This window comes from Orussus abietinus, unplaced genomic scaffold (assembly GCF_000612105.2).
Source record: "Orussus abietinus isolate OABI.00-Male unplaced genomic scaffold, Oabi_2.0 scaffold3, whole genome shotgun sequence".
Classification (NCBI taxonomy): domain Eukaryota; kingdom Metazoa; phylum Arthropoda; class Insecta; order Hymenoptera; family Orussidae; genus Orussus; species Orussus abietinus.
Window position 1 is genome coordinate 2,664,465 of NW_019395984.1, and position 21,893 is coordinate 2,686,357.

The 21,893-nt window shown below is 49.3% G+C and overlaps 2 protein-coding genes across 2 annotated transcripts in view; both read right to left on the reverse strand.

Moving 5' to 3' along the window:
* Positions 1–337: 337 nt before the first annotated feature.
* On the reverse strand, positions 338–1,986 carry LOC105699062. The gene is made up of 3 exons (XM_012423762.2): positions 1,843–1,986; positions 1,366–1,479; positions 338–1,211 (listed from the first exon to the last, which is right to left on the reverse strand). Exons 1-3 carry the CDS (start codon positions 1,913–1,915, stop codon positions 1,087–1,089), a joined length of 312 nt encoding a protein of 103 aa, XP_012279185.1. The 5' UTR covers positions 1,916–1,986; the 3' UTR covers positions 338–1,086.
* Positions 1,987–5,330: 3,344 nt separating this feature from the next.
* The window catches only part of LOC105699043 (discoidin domain-containing receptor 2), a 28,667-nt gene continuing 12,104 nt past the window's right edge, over positions 5,331–21,893 (reverse strand). The window contains 14 exon segments of the mRNA XM_023433905.1: positions 5,331–5,681; positions 5,755–5,904; positions 6,080–6,314; positions 6,409–6,722; positions 6,784–6,921; positions 7,008–7,493; positions 7,758–7,933; positions 10,850–10,945; positions 11,028–11,235; positions 11,553–11,686; positions 12,269–12,433; positions 15,631–15,778; positions 16,023–16,254; positions 18,770–18,872. Of these exon segments, the coding sequence (XP_023289673.1) occupies positions 5,532–5,681; positions 5,755–5,904; positions 6,080–6,314; positions 6,409–6,722; positions 6,784–6,921; positions 7,008–7,493; positions 7,758–7,933; positions 10,850–10,945; positions 11,028–11,235; positions 11,553–11,686; positions 12,269–12,433; positions 15,631–15,778; positions 16,023–16,254; positions 18,770–18,872 (2,735 nt within the window). The 3' untranslated portion in view covers positions 5,331–5,531.

The window sequence follows — 21,893 nt, forward strand, 5'->3', positions numbered from 1 at the left end:
CGTGGAATTGGAGGTATTTCGAGACTAATGGGGAATGTTGTGGAGACTTCTTGTCAGCCAGGTCGTTTGTAATGGGTAATTACCTGGATAGGAGGATCCCTCTTGATCGAGCTCCCCGCCGATTTGTCATTTCGATCGATTAATGGGCGATCGATCAAAAGTAGAGGTGCAACGGAGGAGGCGATTAAAATCAAGCGGCGCCACCTGTGCTCGAGATCAAGCATTGAACTCTCCCGATTACCGACGGGAGGTCTTCGGGGTTCTTCGAGACGAGGAGCTGATGCTCGATAACGAGACACCAGTAGGTGGTTAGAGGTTTATGGGATTTAATTTCATATCGTTTTTTTCATCTTTTTGATTGTACATCGCGGGATTTATTTTACAATGGCGGAATCGAGGGGATGTTGTCTCAACGGGGCCGAGGTGAAGGACCCGAAGAGGAAGAGGAGTGGTACCAAACAGACCTCGGCGGATTGTTTAGCAGGACGTGATCGGCAAACTCTATCGGCAGCTTTCTTTGTGACTTGAAATAATAATAGACGGTGCATCGGCCAGAATTGATGTGTACCTAACTAGCATAACACGTACTAAGAGAACCTCCGGGAAATAAAAGGACGAAAGACCGGAGATCGACTGGACGCTCCTGGCATTTCAATGGCCCTCCGTACCTTCTCCTCGCCTCGCTGGAAAATCCCACATTTTGGCAATCACTTCCTCAAATAACGATTCGAATTTCAGATACAATTCGACAATTGTAAAATATAATTAATCCAAACTTAAACGAATGTCACTGCCCCGTTTTTATTGTTCGCGGAAATTCTCCAAGGACAATTGCGATACGAAAACGCGGTATCTGTAGGAAAATTACACTTTTACCGCGATGACGAGATAATAAACAAGGGCATGACTAATTGCATTGAGTCGTGTTGGGTTCTTCATGTGGTGGCGTGTCTATGGATTTTGTTTTTACGATTTCGCGGTATGGTGCGATTATTGCGGAAACTTGATCACGTCTCCGGAAACTGGGATGTTATTTCACGCGGGAGGTGATAATTTCTTGATGCACTTGGATGCGTCTATGTCTGATTACACCAGCACACAACAAACTTCATTAGCTGGACAATCCGTCACTATTCGTCGCAGAGACTCGCCGCATCTTTCCATGCAGATTCCTCCGTGATGGCGACATTTTGTGCGGAATGCTGATTTCACTAGAGAAACAAAAAACAACAAGACTTTATACATTTCGCAAGGACCCTCAGTAGGTCTTGTACCGATTCCTTCCCTAAGGACATCGAAAGAGATTTTATATTTGATCCTCAGCCTCGATGAACACTTCCCATGCATTTAAACCGCCTTTCTTACCCACGCTACAGCAAGTTTCTTGTTGACCAGCGCAGGTTGTAGAAAACACCGGCTCTTCGCACTGTTCCTCAGGGATGCAATTTTCGGCTGGGCACAATTCCGCAGTTTGAGCCCCTGGAAAAAATCCAACATAGTCCTACGAGTCAGGAATTATTTTCCACAATCTCCTTCCAACTTCTACTCCCCCAGGAAAAATGAGAAACGCTAGGAATTCTCGTTGAAAATCATTGAAATTAAATTCCCGATTTGTATGTACGCTCCACCTCGATCGACGTTGCACTTGCAACTCTTTCGGGGGGGGGGGGGGGGGGGATTTAATATCGTATTATAATTCCAGTACGCTTTTCCTAATACAAAATGCAGATCAGTGGTCCCCGAATTTTGCAGCGATAGTAGATTACGAAATTACGATAGCGTGTTCCCCTTGTTCCGATGGTATCGGTCGAGGGTCGAAAGGGGGTGCCGAGAAAAGCTTACCTCGTGCATAGAGAAGGACCGCCAGGAGCAGGAAAAGGAGACCGAAGTCAGCTGATATCGACGAGAAGCCCATTTCTTGGCCGGAGCGTCCCTCGTTCTTGACAGTCGACGTTTCAATGCTCTCACTTTCCCGACAGGTCGGCATTATATAAACGCTGTATGTACACGCATATCCGTTTGTATCGGTATCGGGCCGCGTGTCGTCTCGCACGACGAATCGGCTTTCGTTTACCAATGGCTCGCCTCTTGCGTCTTGCATTTCATTACCGCCGGTGGTTCTCGGGGGACTTTATTCCCCGACAAATGGCGGCGAATAATCGCGAAGTAACATTTAAGCACCATTGCCAATAAACATTGACGTTTATTCCCTAGCGGTATTGAAATAGCTTTTTTATTCCACGAGGAATTACACAGTTTGCGGAAATGGCATCCAGCCCCGTGTCACTGGAACCCGCGTCCTGGAAATGCCGGAACAAAATCGTTCGCTTTTGGGGATCCGGGGAATTTAAACAAAAAAAGAGAGAGATAGAGGGAAACCGCCGGTGTAACCGCGAAATCGGCCGGCGGGATGGCGGGATTTTTCCGCGTGTGCAAATAAAACTCAAAGGCCTCGCGTTTACCGCCATAATTGCGGAGTCGTGGCGATCCCTCGATTTATCCATGCCCCCTTGCATCGGATAACAGAAATTGCCCGGCGCTTTTGAAAACGCGGAGCCGGCCGCGATCCGCGCCCCACTCGGGGTAAATAAAGAGTCGGGGGGTAAAAAAAGGGAAAAATTCAAGGGGAGGGAGAAAGAGAAAAACCGCACCGCGGCGTGATTTACGAACGAATGGAGGAACATTATTTTAATGGCGTCAGCGGGTTGAATCGAGCCGATCGTGACGCCGGAGGGATGCTACCCGCTGGGATCGAACTTATCGACGATATCGGAACGAACGATTCCCTGTGAGCGGTATTTTCTGCCGATCGATTCGCTCTCTACTATCCAAGACCTACTTTGAACAGATTTGCAAAGTATGAGATTTTTCCTGCCTCACCGAATATTCTGATAGGTTAATCGAGATCGAACTCATCGGCGATATTGGAACCCTGTGAATCATAATTTCCGCCAATTGATTTTCTCTACACTCTCCAAGATCGTCTTTGAACAGCTTTTACAAACTCTGAGATTTTTGCCGCACCACCGAATCCTATTATTGATAGCCCGTTATCGAACTTATCGACGATATCAAATTGATTTCTTGTGACGGGCAGTTTTCATCGATTCACACTTGTTAAGATTGATCTTAAAGAACGTTTATAAAGGTTTCCGATCGTTGCTGAGTCAATAAGCGCCTTTCTTCATAGGCCTGATATTAGCCTTATCGCGTCTGGCGTTAAATCACAGATTGATAATTATGAATTTTTATGAATTTTTTCCAAAACTCCCTGCACCTTAAATTAACCAGGGAAAAATACTGGATAGAAAAAAGCTCGTTGCGGTAATCGGAAGGCCTTGAAATTTCCGCGATTTATGCGAAACGAGACTCGGTTCAGTTTTTGGTTTGCAGTGCAAATATCGTTGTGGAATATTTTTCGGGATTTGATACCGATCTCGGAAGAGGTTGCCCATCATCGCCGACGAGTCGTGCCATTACTGTGTAAAGAGGGAAAACAAGAGCAAAGAGGCCTTCGGTATGGCGGACCGAATGTTGACCCGGGACAAACATTACGGTTTATCGGCGGAATCCCCGCGAATATTTTTCCGCGCGTGTTAATATCACGGCCTTCGAGATGCGATTGATAATGGTTCGATCGGTGACAGCGATGTAGTAATAATTATAGGGAGGCCTAGAATCAACCCAGGGGTTTTATTTAACTCTAAATTACATGTGATCGCTAATCAATTTATTTTAATGGATAAGACACTAAATCAACCCGGCGTGGTACTTAAATCAAAGCGGGGTAACTAAAATTATGAAAAATAAAATTGAAACAATAAATGCAGTAATAAAAGTCAGTCGCTTCGAGCACGCGAGTATACAGATCGGAATCAACGAGCGAACCAAGTCTCTGTATCCTAAAGATCGTCTTTATTGGCTTCCCGGGATATTTAAGTGACGGCTAGAACCTCGGCCTCGGAATTTTACAGTTTTTCAAAAATCGGATATGTATAAGCGAGGCGCCGGATGTCAGTATACATGTTTCAGAAGACAGTCCCCCGTTACAGCCTAGATATATCCCTTTTTACACGACAGCCTAGCCGATTATCATTTTCCAGACTTTTCGAGCGCCTTAAGGCTTTACGTTCATTTACTTTTTTTTTTTCTTTCGTTAATTATCTACTTCTGATTCCTATTGTTGCAGTTGTTAGGTGTCCAACGATCTCGGCTGCAATAACGCGAAAACTGTGGTTCCGGATCTTATGATATGTGTGTTGAAAAAATCGTTTTTCGCTCTCTCTCTCTTTCTCTTGATATATTATTTTTAATTTTACTTGGCTTTTCTCCGTTGCAGCCGAAATGGTTAACTATTAATACGGTGCTAGGAGAGTTTCGAGATTCTGAGATTGTAGATCTAGGTCTAATCTGCCTCTTAATTTCTTCATCGCATTTCTACTGGACGAGCCTTTGGCGGCTGCATTGACAGTGTCACTTGCAAATTTAGACGCACTTATCGTTAGGTCCCCTCTTGCACGCAAGGCGACGATTAACGTTATACTAATCGGAAGTGATAAACGAAGTCGAGACCGCATTTGACGGCGGTTTGCAAAATCAGGATTCCCAGAATAGAAATGAACGCTGCTTACGTCGTCCCTCTGTATGTACAAGTTGACAGGCTTAGCCTCTCGATACTTAATCCTGTCGATAGTATATATCTCGCGTTGCTAAAAGTTAGAATATTGTACACGATTAACACGTTCGTAGAAATTCATCGATCGAACTGACTAGAGCTTTCATACTGGCGTTGATGACGTCGAGAATGGACGAGGGTGTCTTTCCCCATAAGGGGACGCTTCACCGAGCCTCAGAAAGAGATTAACAGAATCCCTCCACAATTTTCAAAAAATATTTCAGACGAGTCAAGGGATCACCTGAGTAGTTACCACTGTAATCCTCGCACTTCTGTAAATTTACCGCACAGTGAAGTGTCCCTTTACCGCCCACTCTAAATAAGACCTTGCACCCGGAAATACGATCCATTTAATCCTGAGCATCTTGGAAAATACTTAGTCTGCAATTAAATACGCTAACGAGGAGTCAGACTTTTGTAGCTGCTCCACTGATAGAGCTCGACGTGTCGTTACTTCTTTTCTCTCGACATCCGAGCATCTCTGCGGCCAACATAAGTCGGCGAAGTTAGAAATAATTGTCAAGTTAAGTCGAAATAACGAGAACGATCGATCGGCACAGGGCGAGCTTGGCAAGAGGTCGCGGTAATTATTTCTTCCGAGATTTTTGCACGTCGAGGAGTCTCGCAAAAATGTCGGAAATTCGCGGAAAAATCGCATTAAAGTTAGAGAGCTTAGTCGTAAGATTGTGCGATTTTCTCGCGCAATTGTGCCACGTGATGCGATGCGATTCTTCGCCGTCCTCTTCGGGGTGCGGAAATAAATGGAAGTCAAATCATCGTCAACCTATTCGGAGGAATCGGCCCAGATACGCGTTAACGGTTAAAAGATTATTCTGCATATCACAGTCGGCTACGATTACGCCCCAGGTCGGTAGTCCGCCACAACGTTCTTCAGGAACGTGTAAATGTCCTTAAAACTCGGCCGAGCGGACTCGTCTCTTCTCCAGCACGAGCACATCACTCTGTAGACCTCCTCCGGGCACATCGTCGGCTTTGGCAAAAATACCTGAAACAATGGCACCATTAATTAAACCCACCCAGGAGATCCACATCTTCGGTCACTTTTTATGCATCCGTACTTGCAGCTCTTCGCCGTAGTACATTAGCTCGGCGTTCTGTATGACCTGCTCGTTCGTGAGGTGTTGGAATGGTTTTTCCCTGGCGAAGTTCGTCACCTCCCATAACGTGACGGCGAAGGACCAAACGCTGCTGGAGCAGGTGTACCTATTCTGAAGAAGGAAGAACGGAATCAGACCAGGTAACACGGTCCACGCCATTACGGGATTAAAGTCCTATTTGCTGATGCCGTAATATGTCAGAACGGAAAGCGTCGAAAAGACAGCTGAACGCATGCAATCGAGAGAGCTTGTTGCCATTTTTGTCGAGAATTTTGGAAATATGCACCATCAGAATGCTCTCCCAGGGCAGCCATCTGATAGGCGCAGGAGGTCTTCCGCCGATGTCGCTGTAGTCCTTCTTGTACAGATCGCTGCACATCGCGATATCCGTGATCTTGATGCTGTAACACCGACCCACCAGGCAGTTCCTGGCAGCCAGGTCCTTGTGCACCAGGTTCTTGGACTCCAGGAACCGCATTCCCGACGCTATCTGGGCGCCCATGTACAGCAGGCAGCTCTGACTGCAACGGAAATTATGGTTACCATGATCATCGCTTTCATTCTTGATAATTTTCTTCTAAAATAGAAATTAAACTCCTATAGAGGAGGAATTACCTGAGGACCTTCAGACTGCAGCTGGGCCTCAAGGTGCCCGTCAGGGGGACGCTATACTGCAGGTAATGGGCCAGATCCCCCAATTCCGTGTACTCGATGATGGTCCAGGGCGACCCAGAATCCGCCGAACATACCCCCAGGATCCTCGCCAGGTTTGGATCCGTCAGGCAAGACAGGAAACGCACCTCTCTCATGGCATCCGCCAGGTTGATTCCCTGACCAGGGTCTTCAAGGCTGGCTGGTACCCTGGCGACCACTAGCCTTCCAGCTCCTGTGACGACCTCGTCCAGGCGCACAGCTTCGCAGACCACCACCTGAAACAGCCATTTTCAAGAAACCACTCCAGGACATCGCCAAACCTTCTTCATCATCTACCTCCCCGATGTGACTCGAGCCGAGTTTCTCAGCAGTTCGCAGACAGCTACGAGGGATGTTCGTCGGCTCGATCTCTTTGCACCTGTACGGCCTGTTCATGCTGGGCGCGATGTTCCAGCTGACCACTGGAGCTGGTACCTGAAGAGGTGATCAGGATGTAGAAATCATCAACGAGGAGGTTAGGAAGTGACGAGTCCCTTTAGGGTAGTGGGACCAGAGTTTACCTTGTGTTTCTCTTTCGGCGCCGTGTGCCAGCGCTTTGGGACCATCTGATCCACGTCTTTGGTGCTGTTTGGTGCAGTATTTACATTGGGTCTACTAGTTGAGCTCGCGTAGGTCTGCAGAGTCCTGAAGTGTTGGGCCTGTCGAGCTGGCGAATTGTTTGGGGAAGAAGTGTAGCTCGGCGGCGCTGCTGGACAGTCCGGCTTGGGGTTGGAGGTGGTCTCTTCAGGGTTCTCTTCAGCGTCGTTGATTTCTGGGGGAGGGATCGGTCGTTAGGCTTTGCTGCCAGGAATCGATGGCTGAAGAGCTGGGAACTCACCGTCGTCCAGGACGCTGGCGTAATTGGATTTGTACTGAGAGCTGACCAGTGGCGAGTCGAACTGCTCCATCGTTAGGGACTCATGGATGGACACGTCCTCGACGATGTCGGGTGACGTGTGGGGATTGTCTCTTAACACCTCTCCTGGGGTCAGGTTCAGGAGGAGGCCCTGAAATCATAGATCATGGCACAAAAGATCAGCTCAATTTCCTTCACTCTCAGCCGCACCCCCGATTGGCTCCCCTCGAGTTAGCCGGGGAACTTAAACAGTTCCCGTAATAAGTTCCCCGGTACTCGTGGAAGTGCTTATTGAAGGAATTTAAAAGAAATGCCAGAGGCGACCGGGTCACGCCGGGTTAGCCCTCGGAGCGATGTCGCTCGTTCCAACTTTGATCCCCGGAGGATCCGAGGTAAAAAGAGACCTCGACTTTACCTTCATATTTATGGCGAAGCCAAACGGGTTCTTCAAGACCGTCGGTGAACTCTGGAGTTTCTGTCGTCTGCTCAGCAGTAAAATGATGACGAACACCAGAAGAAGTAGCAGAGTGATGGCGGTGAGGACCCCGATGAGGACCTCCACGTACTCCTGACCCTCGTCCCGGGCGGTAACTGGGGGAGGAAAGTGACCAATTTATCAACAACTTCTCCCGAAAGAGTGTCAAACTCCTCCTCCTTCGGGAAAAAGCATCTACGTTACGAGGGTGGTCATGTTTGCCGAACTTCGCAAACGACCGTGTACCGCGCCACTCCACCTCGTGCTCCTCTCCAGCAACGCATGAAATTCGTTTTCATCGGTACAGCTAACTCAAATTTACATGACGGGGCTTTTTGTAACAAACGAAGGATCGAGAAAAAGAAACGAGGAAGCGCAAGACTCGGGATGTGGGGTCGAAGACGAGGGAACACCTCGTTTACAATTGCAGCGCAGGACGCCCTTGCAGGAGGGCCCTAACCTACCGCAACCTCGGTGTCGGGCAACGACTAAAGTATAAAGGAGGGCGATTTAGAAAGTTTGGGGTAACGAGAGTCAACCTAATCTTCCCTGCGGCAGGAAGTGTCTCGACTTTCCGGAGAGTCCTTGGGTCCCTCGGGAAGGATTTTATAGGCCGCGGCGGAGCCAGAGGGCCGGAGTTAGTCGCGGGGAATAATAAATGATACGATTAGAGGCACTAATTAACCGTGAAACTTGCGCGGGTTCCTGGAGATTAAAAGGTCCTAGGGCAGGCAGTGCGCGAAGACGGCGCAGCTTCTTCAGGGTCTCCGTAAACCGGAGGAGATCCCGGCTGATCCCGAAGAGCCCGCGAGAGCGGCGCATTCGAAGAGAGCCTCTTCGTCAGATAACTTTTCAATTTTCCGTACTTGAACTTTTCCATTAACGAAATTGTGTCCCCTCGCCGAGGGCGTGGCTCCGATCCACTCCCCTCAGGCTCTAATCCTGCGGATAGAAAACCGCCGCGGCGGGAAACATGCCGCCAGCCCGCAACGCGGGATCACCGTGAAATTAGGGGATTATCGGCTGTTAACGGTGATTCCAGTCCCGGAGAAATTAACGGTGAGAATATTCGATGTACTTCCCCTGACCAAGCCCCGAAAGGCGAGAAAGACGAACCCCCAGCTCTCCCCTCCACCTTGAAGAGACCTATCGACATCCCATGGGTCCACTCCACATCCACTCCTATAGTTCCTCCAGAAATTACAACTCCCTCACAAAGGGGTACAAGGCGAAGAGTCCTCTTCCTCGGGTCTGCACCGTTCAGGATCTTCGAGTACTTCTTCGGGAATAATTAAATTCTTCCTACAAATCTAGGCTCTCAGGAAATGGCTAGAGGAGACAGGGAGACGTCCGATAAACTGATAAGTCCGGTCGAGGTGCGTGGCATCGGATTCTTTTGAGGTCTTGGAAATTGGGGTGGGAAGAAAGGGCGCCACCCTCGGCCAGGAAGTCGCGCAAGCTTCTGTCCCAGAACGTAATAAAGTTCTATCTGTTTATCCACCCATCTCTCTTCCCGTCCTCTCCCACTAACGAACTTTTCCCTATCCAGTGAATCCTGCGCCCATCTAACTTTTATTTACACCCTCCCACTGGCCGCCCCCTCGTGTACACTCGATTGTGGGTTTTGCAGGGGGTGTTGGTGCCCCCGGCCACGTAGCAAACGTTAGATGTGATATCCACTCGTTAGTGTCGGTCTGCCGGGGACATGTAATTTTCTCGGGGCTCCGAGGACCTGGGACTGTCGTTCCTTTCTCACCCCCCGAGTTTCCCCGTAGATGGCTGCCGCTTAATCCGGCTAATTGTTTACGTTACCGGGCGGAACTTGCTACATGAATTATAAGGAGCCCTGCGATCCCTCCTCGCTCCTGTGACCGACTTACGCCCGACCTACCCCACCCGAGGAAAAAATCCAGGCGACCTCCCTCGAGGACCTCCAAAGGGCATGGAATGAAGAAAAGGGGAGAAAAAAATAGTCGACGCAATTTCTCCGAGAAAATTGCACTTTGGATTTCTTCTTCCTCTACCATTGGAAGGAAATAAATTCGAGAAATCGATTCTGCATTGATCTGCCCTGCGTCCTGGTGCTGATCCGATCCGATCATGCGTACCGATACTCTGTGTATTTCTCGCTAGAACACTCGGCTCGGGTATAAGTAATTTCCCTCTCGGCCCGGTCTACTCGGGAATATTTGCTTCATTTTCTTAACCGAATTATCTCCGATTGCAGGATGCCCGGATTTGAGATAACCAGCCTCCGAGATTGCTCCACGACCTCATGTTGTTGACTGATCAGCTGATCAGCTGATCAGCTGATGCTCGAGGAGCTCCCTTGAAAATTATGAATAATACGCGAAATGAGTAACTCGTTATTTTCTTTAGGGAGAATTTTCCCGAGGGGGATGAAATGTGGATTGAGAAGGAGGAACGAACTTGGATCGTCGGAATTATGGAATTAATATTTATTCGGGACTTTGCTCGCGTTTTCGAATAACTAGAAGCTCATCCCATCCCCGATACGCGAATTTAGTATCCGGAGTTAACGCTAGTCGGATTCGGCGGAATTTAGTCCGAGATGCGCCTCGAATTCACGGAATATATTTGTCCGTCCAGGTGCAAACAGGCACGCCGGATGAGCCGATAGTTTGTTAACACTATTATGATCGATTTTATTGCGAACGCGGATTATGGCTCGTTGTCGATATCGGAGCTCTCGCGGCCAAATTGGCGTGCGCGGAAATCGCGTGAGCATCTGTTTATGTTGCATGCGGAAGCTAGTTTGATGAACTAGTTATGTACTTGAAAAGACGGGTCTGCTTTAGGTGGGTGCAAAATTAACTGAGTGATCCCCACCGACAGAAATTCAAAGCTTCGTCGATCAACCTGTCGACTGAAAGCCCCGGGGAAACGGTGGAAAAAATTTCTTTCACTTCCCACAAAAATTACCACAATGTATATACTGCCTCTAAATATGAAATTTTAATATTTCTCGAGGAACGGTAGATTTTAAAATGACAGAAAGGGGGGTTACTCACTGGTTTGAAGGTTTAGGTCCATTCCAGGGCTGACCGAGACGTCGCCGTTACTACTTTGGGAGACACTCTCCTCGGTGGCGTTCTCATACGGATCAGCTGATCGCATAAATATATATTTAAATTAATCAGGGAGTGAGAAATATTAAATTCACACGTGGAGGGATTTTATAACACTCACAGACGTCGAAGGTAATTTCGCCGATCATGATCCACCGTGCAGCAAAGTGCAGGTGCAATTTAACGAATTTCCCTCGCTGGCGGTGAAGTCCGACACTGACGTTCCTAGCATTTTCCAAAACCGTGTCCGGCATGTAGGTGTAGATGACGGGTTTTCCGCTGAAGAATTTCCCCGCCATGCTGAACCAGAGCTTTACCTTCGAGAACACCTGGAAGAGGAGAAAGAAGATTTTAATTCAAGGAATAATTCCACTCAAATAGACTCGAATAAAATCAGATGCCACGTTTCCTCGGATCGATGACAATTTGACTTTATTTGAGTCAATGAATTTTTTTTTTTCTTTGAGTCAACCTAATATTTCTTTGGCACTGTTCATAGAAATATTTCATTGGTTCCATGAATTTCTATTTCTCAGAGTTGTACTTTAATCCAAAACCAAGTCCGAGGGTGTATACTCTTCGAGAAGTGCCCCAGCTTCAGGCTAGCCGGGTGTATTTTGCAAAATCGCTCAGAGCTCTTCCTCACCTGGACGTCCCTCGAGAAGTAGTTGTTCGCGTAGATGTGCACGGCGTCGAAGATTCTCAGGTCGTCGAACTCGAAAACGAGCTCGACGAAATTCCCGGCGAAGGTGTCTTGCATCCAGGCTACCCAGCACGAGCCTGCGATAAGAAAAGGACCAACGAGAAGTTCGATTGTCGGTTCGCGGGATTTTTTGCGAAAATGTCCCGGATGCCATCCCGAGGGAGAGCCTCCTCCGAGAGCCTCTCCTGTCGGGTAGGCTGCTCGGGCGTGCTTAATTGAAAGTCCCATTAATGACTGCTGAAATTGAGACTCGGGCGAAAATTGGCCCGTGATTAAGTCACCTGACCTAGAATCCGAACCCTGAAGGGACTCGTCCAGGAGACTCCGTTTAAATCCCGAGATACCGAAATCGGCAGCGTAGGAACAAACTCCGAAAAAATTCCCTTGCCCTAACCCTCTCTCAAAATTCATATTACTCGATCTTAATGATAAAATTGACAATCTATCACGAGATAATTTAATTTTTTTTCCCTCTCAAGTCAATCCAAGCAAAGTGGTGATTTTTAAAGCATCTCGCTTTGAATTTCGTGGTCGAACTCACGATCCATTTAGCCCAGGCTTTTAGTGGCTTGTTGCGTATCTCCAGGACATATTTCTAGATTGTAGATACGGAAATGTTTCGGAAATGGTTAAACATTCTTAGTATTAGGAAAAAGTACCTCTTCCATATTCGACGTCGAGCCTATAATTGTCAGCGCCGACTTCGCCATCGACCAGACGACCAAGGCCTTCCGTCAGCACGCCATATTGCCGTTTGCCGTCGTAAGTATCGTCGCTGAGCTCGGGCACCGGTGACTCCGGAATCGTGTAGCTCGCTATGCCACCTAATAACCATTCGGCGACGCTTTAAACCGGGTCTTTAGTGACTTAGGCTCAAATTGAAACCCCCCTCTTAAACCAGGACTCCTAGCGGAGCTAATAGCTGATAATTACACGGTGCCATTGCGCAATTTTCCCGAGGCACTCTGTGATCGAGCCGATTCGTCTTTATTTATGAACGCTGAAAATGTAACTACAACCCCAAAAGACGTGAAAACCCATCGGGGCATAAAATAAAGCAATACATAAATAATTAAAAAATAAATAATTAAAAAAAAAATAATGAGGGAAGAGTTGTCGCAAAGACTCCGAGTTGTTCATTGATTTTGAATTAACTAGGCGAATCCTCGCATCTGAGGGTGCCTTGGTGGTCCCCGTGATAAGGGAGGGTGTAATCACTTCTGGGGGGTCACGAATGGCCCCGTTTCGTCCAGTTCGAAGGTTAAGGGTCGTATTCCTCCCCATATACCCACCCGTGCCGGGGGTGGCGAATTTTGTGGGCGGGGAAAATTAATAATAATTCGCGTGAGTTAGCCCGAGTCGCCAGGGGGTTCTTCAGGGTAGGAGGAGCATGTCGTGTTGTTACAGGGTGGTCCGACAACTCCCAATATTTTATGCCACGTCCGAGCTGGTCCGTGCACCCTGGCACGCGATTTTCGTCCTAGTCCTCCAAGGGTGAGTTTCACCCCAGCAACCAGGACACCAGCTTCGACCCCAGAATTCTGGATTTCGAAGGTTCAACCCTCAAACCACATTTTTCACATCTACCGCGATAAACCATAAATTTAGCGGGACCACAAAAACTGCACGCATAAACTCAATATTTAGATAATTAAAATCATGGTAAAGAAAGGGGTGTACGAAATGGGTACGAAGGAGAATAGAAGACCGAGAAGATTAACCTTTGGGAAGGAATTAAACCGAGTGAACCCGTTAAGCGTGAACAAATCGACAAATGGCCCCACTCGACTCAATGGTACCACACCCCTTATGGAGAACGACGAAATTGGTTCCCCTAAGGGATGGCGACCCCGAGCGACATGGTTTCACTCCAGTTTCTCTTTTCCGGGTCGTGTAGCCCGTGGGAACCGATCACGTCGCAAATTGACGCTCGACTGGGTCACGGCCATCAATTCGGTGCCTTTCTTCAGGGTCCCGAAAATCCTGTCGTCCCCAGGATCGGCCACGCACTCGCGTGGGGGAAAAGTTAATCGCGTTCCAATGCAGGGGGCTGATACTTCGGGGTTTGTCGTAGCAATTTGGCGGTGATCGGTCAAACCCACGGAGACAGGTCCTGGTCGCGTTTCAGCCGGATGCCGTGAGCTCGCTCCATAAATCTGCCATTCCCGGCCATTGCCGGCTCGATCTCACGCTCGGAAAGCTCCTTACAAGCTGGAAAGCCTTCATACCGCTCGTTACAGTGGTAAATGTATGGGACTTCTCCACGAGCCAAGTAGAATCGTGCAAGCCGGCTCTTCGAGGGAGGTTCTCCCCCGAAGAGAGGCCTGAAGAGGGCCCGAAGAGCACCCGAAGAGGGACTCAAAGAGAAACCCGAAGAGAACGTCCTTAGACCGTAATTCAGGCTTCAGGATATTTTCCCGTGAACTCGTTCTCAATCGGTCAAGGTGTATCGCTCACCTGGCGCATTTGTATCAGGAAAACGCGTTCCCGAAGAAAAAGGAATTGGACCTGGTCAAGGTCCCCATCACCACGAAGAGCGGATCCGAAGAGGCGGATGGCCCTAATAATTAGAAGGCGAGCTCGGAGCGAAATCAGGACCGGGAATTCCGTTGATTATGCGGCTAGCTCGTGGCGGAACGACCGGAGGAACCGCCGCGATTCCGCCGTTGGGTTCGGAAATCGAATCGAATTTTCGAAGTTGGGGATCCGGGTCCGCGTTCGCATACATTACGGGCGCTCTCTCGGTGCGGCGGGTTTCGATCCGTATTTCGAGGGCGTTGGTTGAAATTATTATAATGGCGTACTCAGCCGCTTACACGTGGCGTGTAACGTTTACAACGTTTGCCACAGCCGTGCCAGAGAGGGAGAGAGAGAGAGAAAGGGCTGCGCCGCTCTGGTGGCTCTCATCGATTCTATTAGCTACGTAATCGTTAAGTACTAGAACTAGGTCGGAAACGAATTCCCTGCCATTGCACCAATTAATGCATCCGTAATGCGCCGGCGATGGTAATAGGATTTACGGGGGTGTTATTTCGACTGTCGCGACTCTTCGTGGAATCCGGGGAGAAACAGGGGAATTTATGAGAAACTGGGGTCCACGGGGACCAGGGAGATCAGTGGCGATAAGAGGAGAAAGGAGAGCAATGGTACCAGAACTGAGAGGGTCCCTGGGACGGTGCGATTACGCGGATGAGAGGGACCAGGGAGATCGCAGGAACCAAGGGATCGGAAAGATTGGTGGGACCAAGAGGATCATTGGGGCAATCGATTAATGGGACCAACAGGACCAACGGAACCACAAGGATCATTGGGACCGACAGACCAAGGGGATCGGAATACCCAGCGTCGCCAGAGGGACCGAACCTACCGTCCAGCTCCCTTTGTTTCCCGGGAACGAGTTCCGCGGGCGGAAGAAGTTCTCCTCTTTGTGGTCCATAAAATTAGGGATTCACGACGGTGGCTGTTTACGAGCTCTTTACGAGGCCCCCGGGAGACGCGCTCTGTGTGTTTCGTAAACGCCGGGACCCCGCCGATTGATTCATGCAACGCGCCGGGAATTAAGGGTCGGAAGTTGCCCAGGAAGGCCGGACACCTGTTCCCCCTAAAATGACCCAGGACCTTAAAGCAACCCCGGAATAAAATCCCCAACTGCTTCGATACGAATTAACCCCGAATTAAAGTCAAGGATTCACCTTGAAGAGACCCACGTCCAAGGTCTCGTCCGACAGGAGACTCCGCAGAATTACGACCCATCCGAAGATTTACTCGGAAGAGATTAGAAATTGAATAATCGAAGAGCTCGTAAATAGAGAAGGAGGGCGAATTAAAATCCACCGAGGGTGCCCCGGGTTTCCGAGGAATTCCACTTAACCGCAAGGAGATGTCCGAGGACCCGAAGGATCCCGAGATTGAGCGCTCCCCTGGAGCTCGGAGGTCCTTCGCCGTTACGGCCGGCTCTCTCTCTCTCTCTACGAGTTCGGCAATAAGTAACAACAGAGTGAATAAATAAATCCCGCCTTACTCTCGTCCTGGCAGCCTTTGAGCTCGATCCTGAGGCAGACGGTGCGCCGGTGCACAGAGTGCGGCAACACTCGAATCTGGCTGGCGAAGATGGGCGGAATCAGCTGATGCGTCACCACAGTCAAGGTGTCGCTGTTACCGACCAGCACCTGCGAAAAGAGATGGCAAAATAATAGCAAAAAAAATTAATTGAACCAGAGAGATACTTAGTTAATTCAAAGACTAATTATTTGAGTCAAATGCATTCAAATAAATTGGATGCAACGTTCCTTTGGAATTATGACAATTTATTCGAGTTTATTTGACGGTAATAATTATTCTTTGAATTCGGGAAATATTTCATTGGTTTAATTAATTTTTTTTTCTCACGGTGGATTCAAGAATTTTGCGTACCGACTTGCCGTCCCAGCGACGATACTGGCGCCAATCCTCGAAGCTCGGTCTCCAGTACTCTATGGTGTACTCCTCGACGTACTCCTGGCCTCTTCCGTGGTCGTATCGTCCTTGGGTTTGGACTCCCGTGACGACTCGAGGGCCGCCCAGGTCGACTTGCAGCCATTCCCTGATGCCACTCTCGATCTGCCTCTTGGGGCACCAGGCTCCACCTGCGGTCTCCTTGCGAAGGCTGTCGACAACACCAGGATCGGTCAGGACATCTAGCACGATGCAGAATCAGCAGGCACCTCGTAATAGCTGAATGAATTTCTTCGAATTTTGAAGGACCTTCAAAATTGTCAAGGCTCCAACATTCACCCGATGCGGATCCAAGGAGGGGATCTCGAATCAGTCTATGACATCTCCACGTGCATCCTGGATCCAGTCCCGGCATCATTACCGACGTCATTACGGATCTATCTCGCACCCAGAAAAAAAATCTGCCAGACATCTCACCCTGAAAAGGGACTGCACGAGACTGGCACCTCTCGTCAGAACCCAAAGAGGCGGAGGAAGAGAAACGAAACGGAACAAAACTCTTCAACATCCAGGGGTTTAATGACGGCGCCCTGCGAACCCTGACCCAGGATTAGAAACGAGCGAAAATGCAGCAAAGGCCCAGAAGAATGACTTCCCTCCCTGAAGAGGAGCCCCTGGCATCACCGATGCGGTATTCTTTTTCAAAATTTCACTTCGGGTCTGCTTTTGAAATATCGAACCCCAGGTATTTCGGCATCGAGTGCACGGTACCTGGGCACTTTTCCGACGATAAAGGATTCCTACCAGGACATCCCGGAGAGGTCGGGGGAGGCTGTTGGGATCGCGCATTTGCGGAATTACGTTTTTCCTGCAATAATTCCCCCTCGCCGCGGATACGGCCCTCGTATCTCGTTCGTCTCTCTATTTGCCTGTCTGCTCCCTTGTACTTTGTGATTAATAAATGTCCTGCTCGCCTCCACCCGGGCAGGATACTCCGGGGACTCCGCGGTGGCGAAGGGGCCGCGTAACGCGGTTATTTGTGTCGCGGTGTTTGAAATGTGTCTGGCCCCGTTAAACTAAGATGAATGAACTTTCCAGCCGGCGGTATATACGAAGTAGCTTTTGAATGCGGCCATTCGTTTCGCCTCTCCCACCTCTTCGCGCGATGAATAATGCGCATCGGTGCGAGCCCCGAAGAGAAGCACCCCGGAGATGTCCCATCGGACGGTGCGTTCAAAGCGACTCGCGATCTAGGTTTAACCAGAGATTTACCGTGAAATTCCCTTCCCAGCCTGCGACGAGTCCAACGTCTCCGACATCCTGGATACGTATACATCGGAACCTGATATGGATTTTCGGTAATGAATTTTAAGTCATTTCGAGAGGGGTGGAATAATCGTTGAAAGGGGTGTGCGAGGGAACGCCTCGTCGTCGGCGTTCCGGTATCAGGGCGGCCTTGGCGGATTTTACGGTCCTTATTTTTTTTTTTCGATTTGAGGAATGCCTCGGATCCGCGCAATCTCGATTTAACCACGTTTCTACCAGTCCGCAATATACGAATCGCGAGTCTGCGACTCTCAGGGGCTCTCGAGGGCGAAACGCGGGAAGGCACGCGACTTTGTCGCGCTTATTCCAGGCGCGGCGACCGACGAGGAACAATATTCTCATATCCTGCACGAGGGGGGGGCAAGTTTAAACATTATTGCCTTCAAAGGAGGCGGCCCTTTGTGCGAATGTTAGTCGAGGAGGAGGCGAAGGCGAGACGAGGGATCCCGCCAACGCCCGCTATGGACCTCCGTCCCTAACAAAGAAGACCCGGCCGGCCCGTTTTAACCTTTCCCTGCTGGCTCTGGAATTATATTAAAACGGCCCGCTGCTCTCTTTCGCCGTCTGCCAACTCCTGTCGACGTGTGCTGGACGGGGAACCCCCCAGGATGATCCGCAGGGTGGTTTGATCTGTCCGAAAAATCCCCCGACCGAACCGATGGGCGCGAAGACTGCTCCAAAAGGGGTAACCGAGGAACAAGCCTGAACTTTCCCCGTTTATTCCTTTTATCCTGGCATAACTTTGTAGGAAATAAGACGAAACTTTTTTTATCCTAAAACTGCACCCTGAGCTTGAGCGATGACGAGACTGCCGCGACGTACGACAGCAAGGACCTTCCCTGTAAGATTGAGGCAATATCTGGATTTCGATTTGGAACGTTTTTGAGTCCTCTCTTGGCATTTCACGTCTCACGGGATATTGTTGAAAAGGAACGAGAGTGGGGATATTTATGTTACAGTGGATCTATTTAATAGTCCCCTTTTTGGATTTGGGGCCATCGGTGGTCCAGCCCACGCCTACTCTCAGCAAGGAGTCTCCCGACATCGATCCCAGGACCCCGAGGTTTCCTGACGTTGGGATTTAATTACGGCCCCCTAAGTTTCTAACCACAGCGACCCAGCGCTACGTTAATATTTCGTTAAGTTATTAATTTGCTGGAGCAAACGGTGGCGAAGACGCAAAGGCGCAAAGGAGTGGCTGCCATCTGCGGAGGACACGTCCGGGCGTTGACTTCGGCCCCGAATGACAGTTTAATCAGACCATGGCATCCACTTTAAAAGGCCCGGAAGAGCGTCCCGACTCAAAGAATTATAAACGAGCTGGCGAGTCGATTCCCCCAGGAACTTCCTCTCTTAATAAAAATTCGACAGTCCCCAAAAATTCAGGAGATATTCCTTACCGTCCACTTCTAGGCCCGACGTTGGTTACGTAGGACGAGGATGCGTTGATAGCCGAGTCGGGGATGTCTCCGGACTCCATCCCCAAAGGCGCGTTACATGATCCTGAAAAGTTATCGACGTTTAATCACCTCCCAAGGACCGGGAAACAAGATAGCAGAGCAATGCCGGGGGGCTGAGCCCCTCGGAATTTCTAAAGAATTTCTAAAGAAATTTCCCGACAATTTTATGAGAATCCTCCCCCAATTGATCTTCTTAAAAAACTCTGAAAAAATTATGTGGACATTTTACGACCGTCGAAACGCATCGGAATATTTCTTAGGAATCCCTTTACAGGCTGCAGGTTAATTGCGCATCATCGACGTGTCATTTTGTTATCGAGGGTTCGTCCCGCGTGACGGCGGATCAGCTGATCGATCCCACGCTATCAGGACCGCGGAGATCCCCGAGTTCACTCCCAAGGGATGATTATGCGATTCGAAAACACCACATCACCGCCGTTTAATTACACCGGTCAACGGTCATCGATGTCATCCGGGCTCGTAACGCGTTATCGTTCCTAGCACCCGGGAAAATAGGAACAACGAGCTCGCCCTGCTGAAAACTGAATGTTTCCGGCCCCCGATCCCGAAGGTGCATTATGCGTTCCCGGAGCGGCGCATCATTGGGGTTTAATTACGTAGATGAACAGCCAATGACTCCAGAGTTACACGACGTAAACTCTGTCGTCCATTGTGTCTGCCCACGGGCGAATGAAACCGGGAGGTTCATGAAATCGAGCCGAAATCGAGGCCAAAATTGAAACACCAATTAGGGGGTGTCCTGGATTTTCCACAATTTTTAAAATCGAATAGATACGAAATTAAGGTGAATTAACGGGGAACGGTTATGCCAGGGAGTTATTTCTTCGAGTTCTGGAACTCCAGAGATCTGAAAAAAAAAAAAATGTATTCGATTGGTGGAATAAAGTTGGGAGGTCCATGAAATCCAGTGAAAATTCCAGGTTCTAAAGAGAGTCCGGTTCTGGGATGACCAGGAGAGACTGTATTTTTTATGATTTTTAAAAATCAACTATGAAATGGAAGGGACGAATTGATGGGGAACGGAGCTCCTCGAGGTCTGGTGGACCGGGCAAACACCCCGGGACGTTCCTGGGCGAAGCGCCGCTGGGATATTATCCAATCACCATACTTATTAGTCTTTCAGCAGCCTCATTCACGTTTCAATTTATCCCGAGTTTACGCCGTCATTCAGGTGTAATCTTCCCATTAAACTTTTCTTCGGACGGCGGGGCCGTCGCGGCGTCCAGTCCGAACCCGGAATCGAACGGATTTCCTCCGGCGGAAGAGATTTCCATCGTCAAGGCGATTGGTCCGATGCACTCCCGATCAGATTTTCGGTTTATTGCACTCGGCGGAAATGCACCGCCCGGTGGACGTTTATTACATACTAACGACCATCCACTCGGCAGACCTGCCGCCAACCCAGCATCCAGATTTCATCCGGACCCAGAATTCGGGACCAATTTCGCGCACCTCCATCGGAGGCTACTCTACGATCTAAGAGGAAGTTCGAGGAACGTGCCGATTCGATTTGAAACTCCTCTACGACCTTAAGGTGATATGGAAGTGACGCCAGATTTGGTACTCGTATATGAAACTCCCCTCCGAATTGAATATGCCGAGTCGTTTGAAAATTTACAGAGCAAATATGGAGGCTAGAAGGAAGACACCCTGAAACTTCAATTATTTACAAATATACCTTTTCAGAGATTTTTCCAACTGTGGGTAAAAAATGAAATTTCACGAGGGGCAGGACCTTCCTTAGTCCCCACATTGGATATACGAGGGTGCACTTAGAGCGTAAGCCGCTATCCAAATGAATATAAACGCGGGGCTACCTGTCCTCCGGGGGTGCGTTTTTCCCCCGCGGGAGGAAAACCGCGTCGACGGGTCGAGGAGGTCACCGAAATGGGATTTCATCCCTCGGCTCGATCGAGATCGGCCGATTGCGGGGGCGGATCGCGAATACATCGCGGATATATCGCCGGGCCAATTCCGCACTCCCCTACGGCGATTTCGCGGCCGCGATGCACAATGGCGGCTCGTGGGCGGGTTTGAAAATATTACGCGAGAAGCGACGCATGAAACCGAAACGCCGCGTTTTTCCGAAATTCCGCAACGGGGGAGCGCGTTTTAGCGCGGATGGGATCACCGATTAGCTTCGCTCGTTAGGGGTGGAAAAGTCACCCTTAACGACCAACGAGGGGATGGTTTGCCGGGCGCCGCGTATCCGAACATTTCATAGAAAAATAATGAATAATCTCCCATTATCAGTGATCACCCCTAATCACACCCTACATAAACATTTATCGATTATCGGTCTAAAATTCGGCGAGTGGAAAATTATCCCATCTGTCGCATCGTTGCAATACAATTGCAATTAGATGAATCAATGTATAAGTAAAACCAGTCCCCGTTGGAATTAATAATTACGTGGCGGTGATAGCGAAATCCGTGGAGATTCTTTATTTTTCTTTTTTCGTCAGGTAAATTCGATTTTCCACCGAGCTTTTCCCCGGCCCAGTAATTGTCTTTATCCCTGAGTGCTAACGGCGCGTTGTCTAGAGGTCTGACACGTCTAAAAAGTCTAAACAGTCCAAATCGAATCCGAGTTTAGTCCGAACGAAGTCTGAGGCACAAAGAAGCTCGGCCAATCGAGGCTTCTCGCGTTAATTCGAGGAGACGGCAAATCGACGCGTTCGGGCCGAGGAAAGGCCGGAAAAGCCAAGAAAACGGGGAAACGGGATAAAGGGAGGAGGAAAAGGCTAGAGACAGGAGTCCCTCTCGCGCAATTTGCCTGAACGAGTGGAGGCGAGTGGATTTCCTGGGATGGCACAAAAGGCGGCGTTTCGAGGCGGCGCGAGCAACGGACGTTGTTCTTCCCCGTTCCGGACGTTTTGCGCCGCGTGGACGGGTGCGTGCCGAAAACGGCGCGGAAGAGTCCCCGGGGGAATCGCACCCGTTGTTCCGCCGTTTTGCAGTAAATTCGAGTATCGGCCCCGTAGCTTCGCTGAAAATGCACCCTCCACCCCCGGAAAACGCGAAACGGGACAACTTCGGAGCC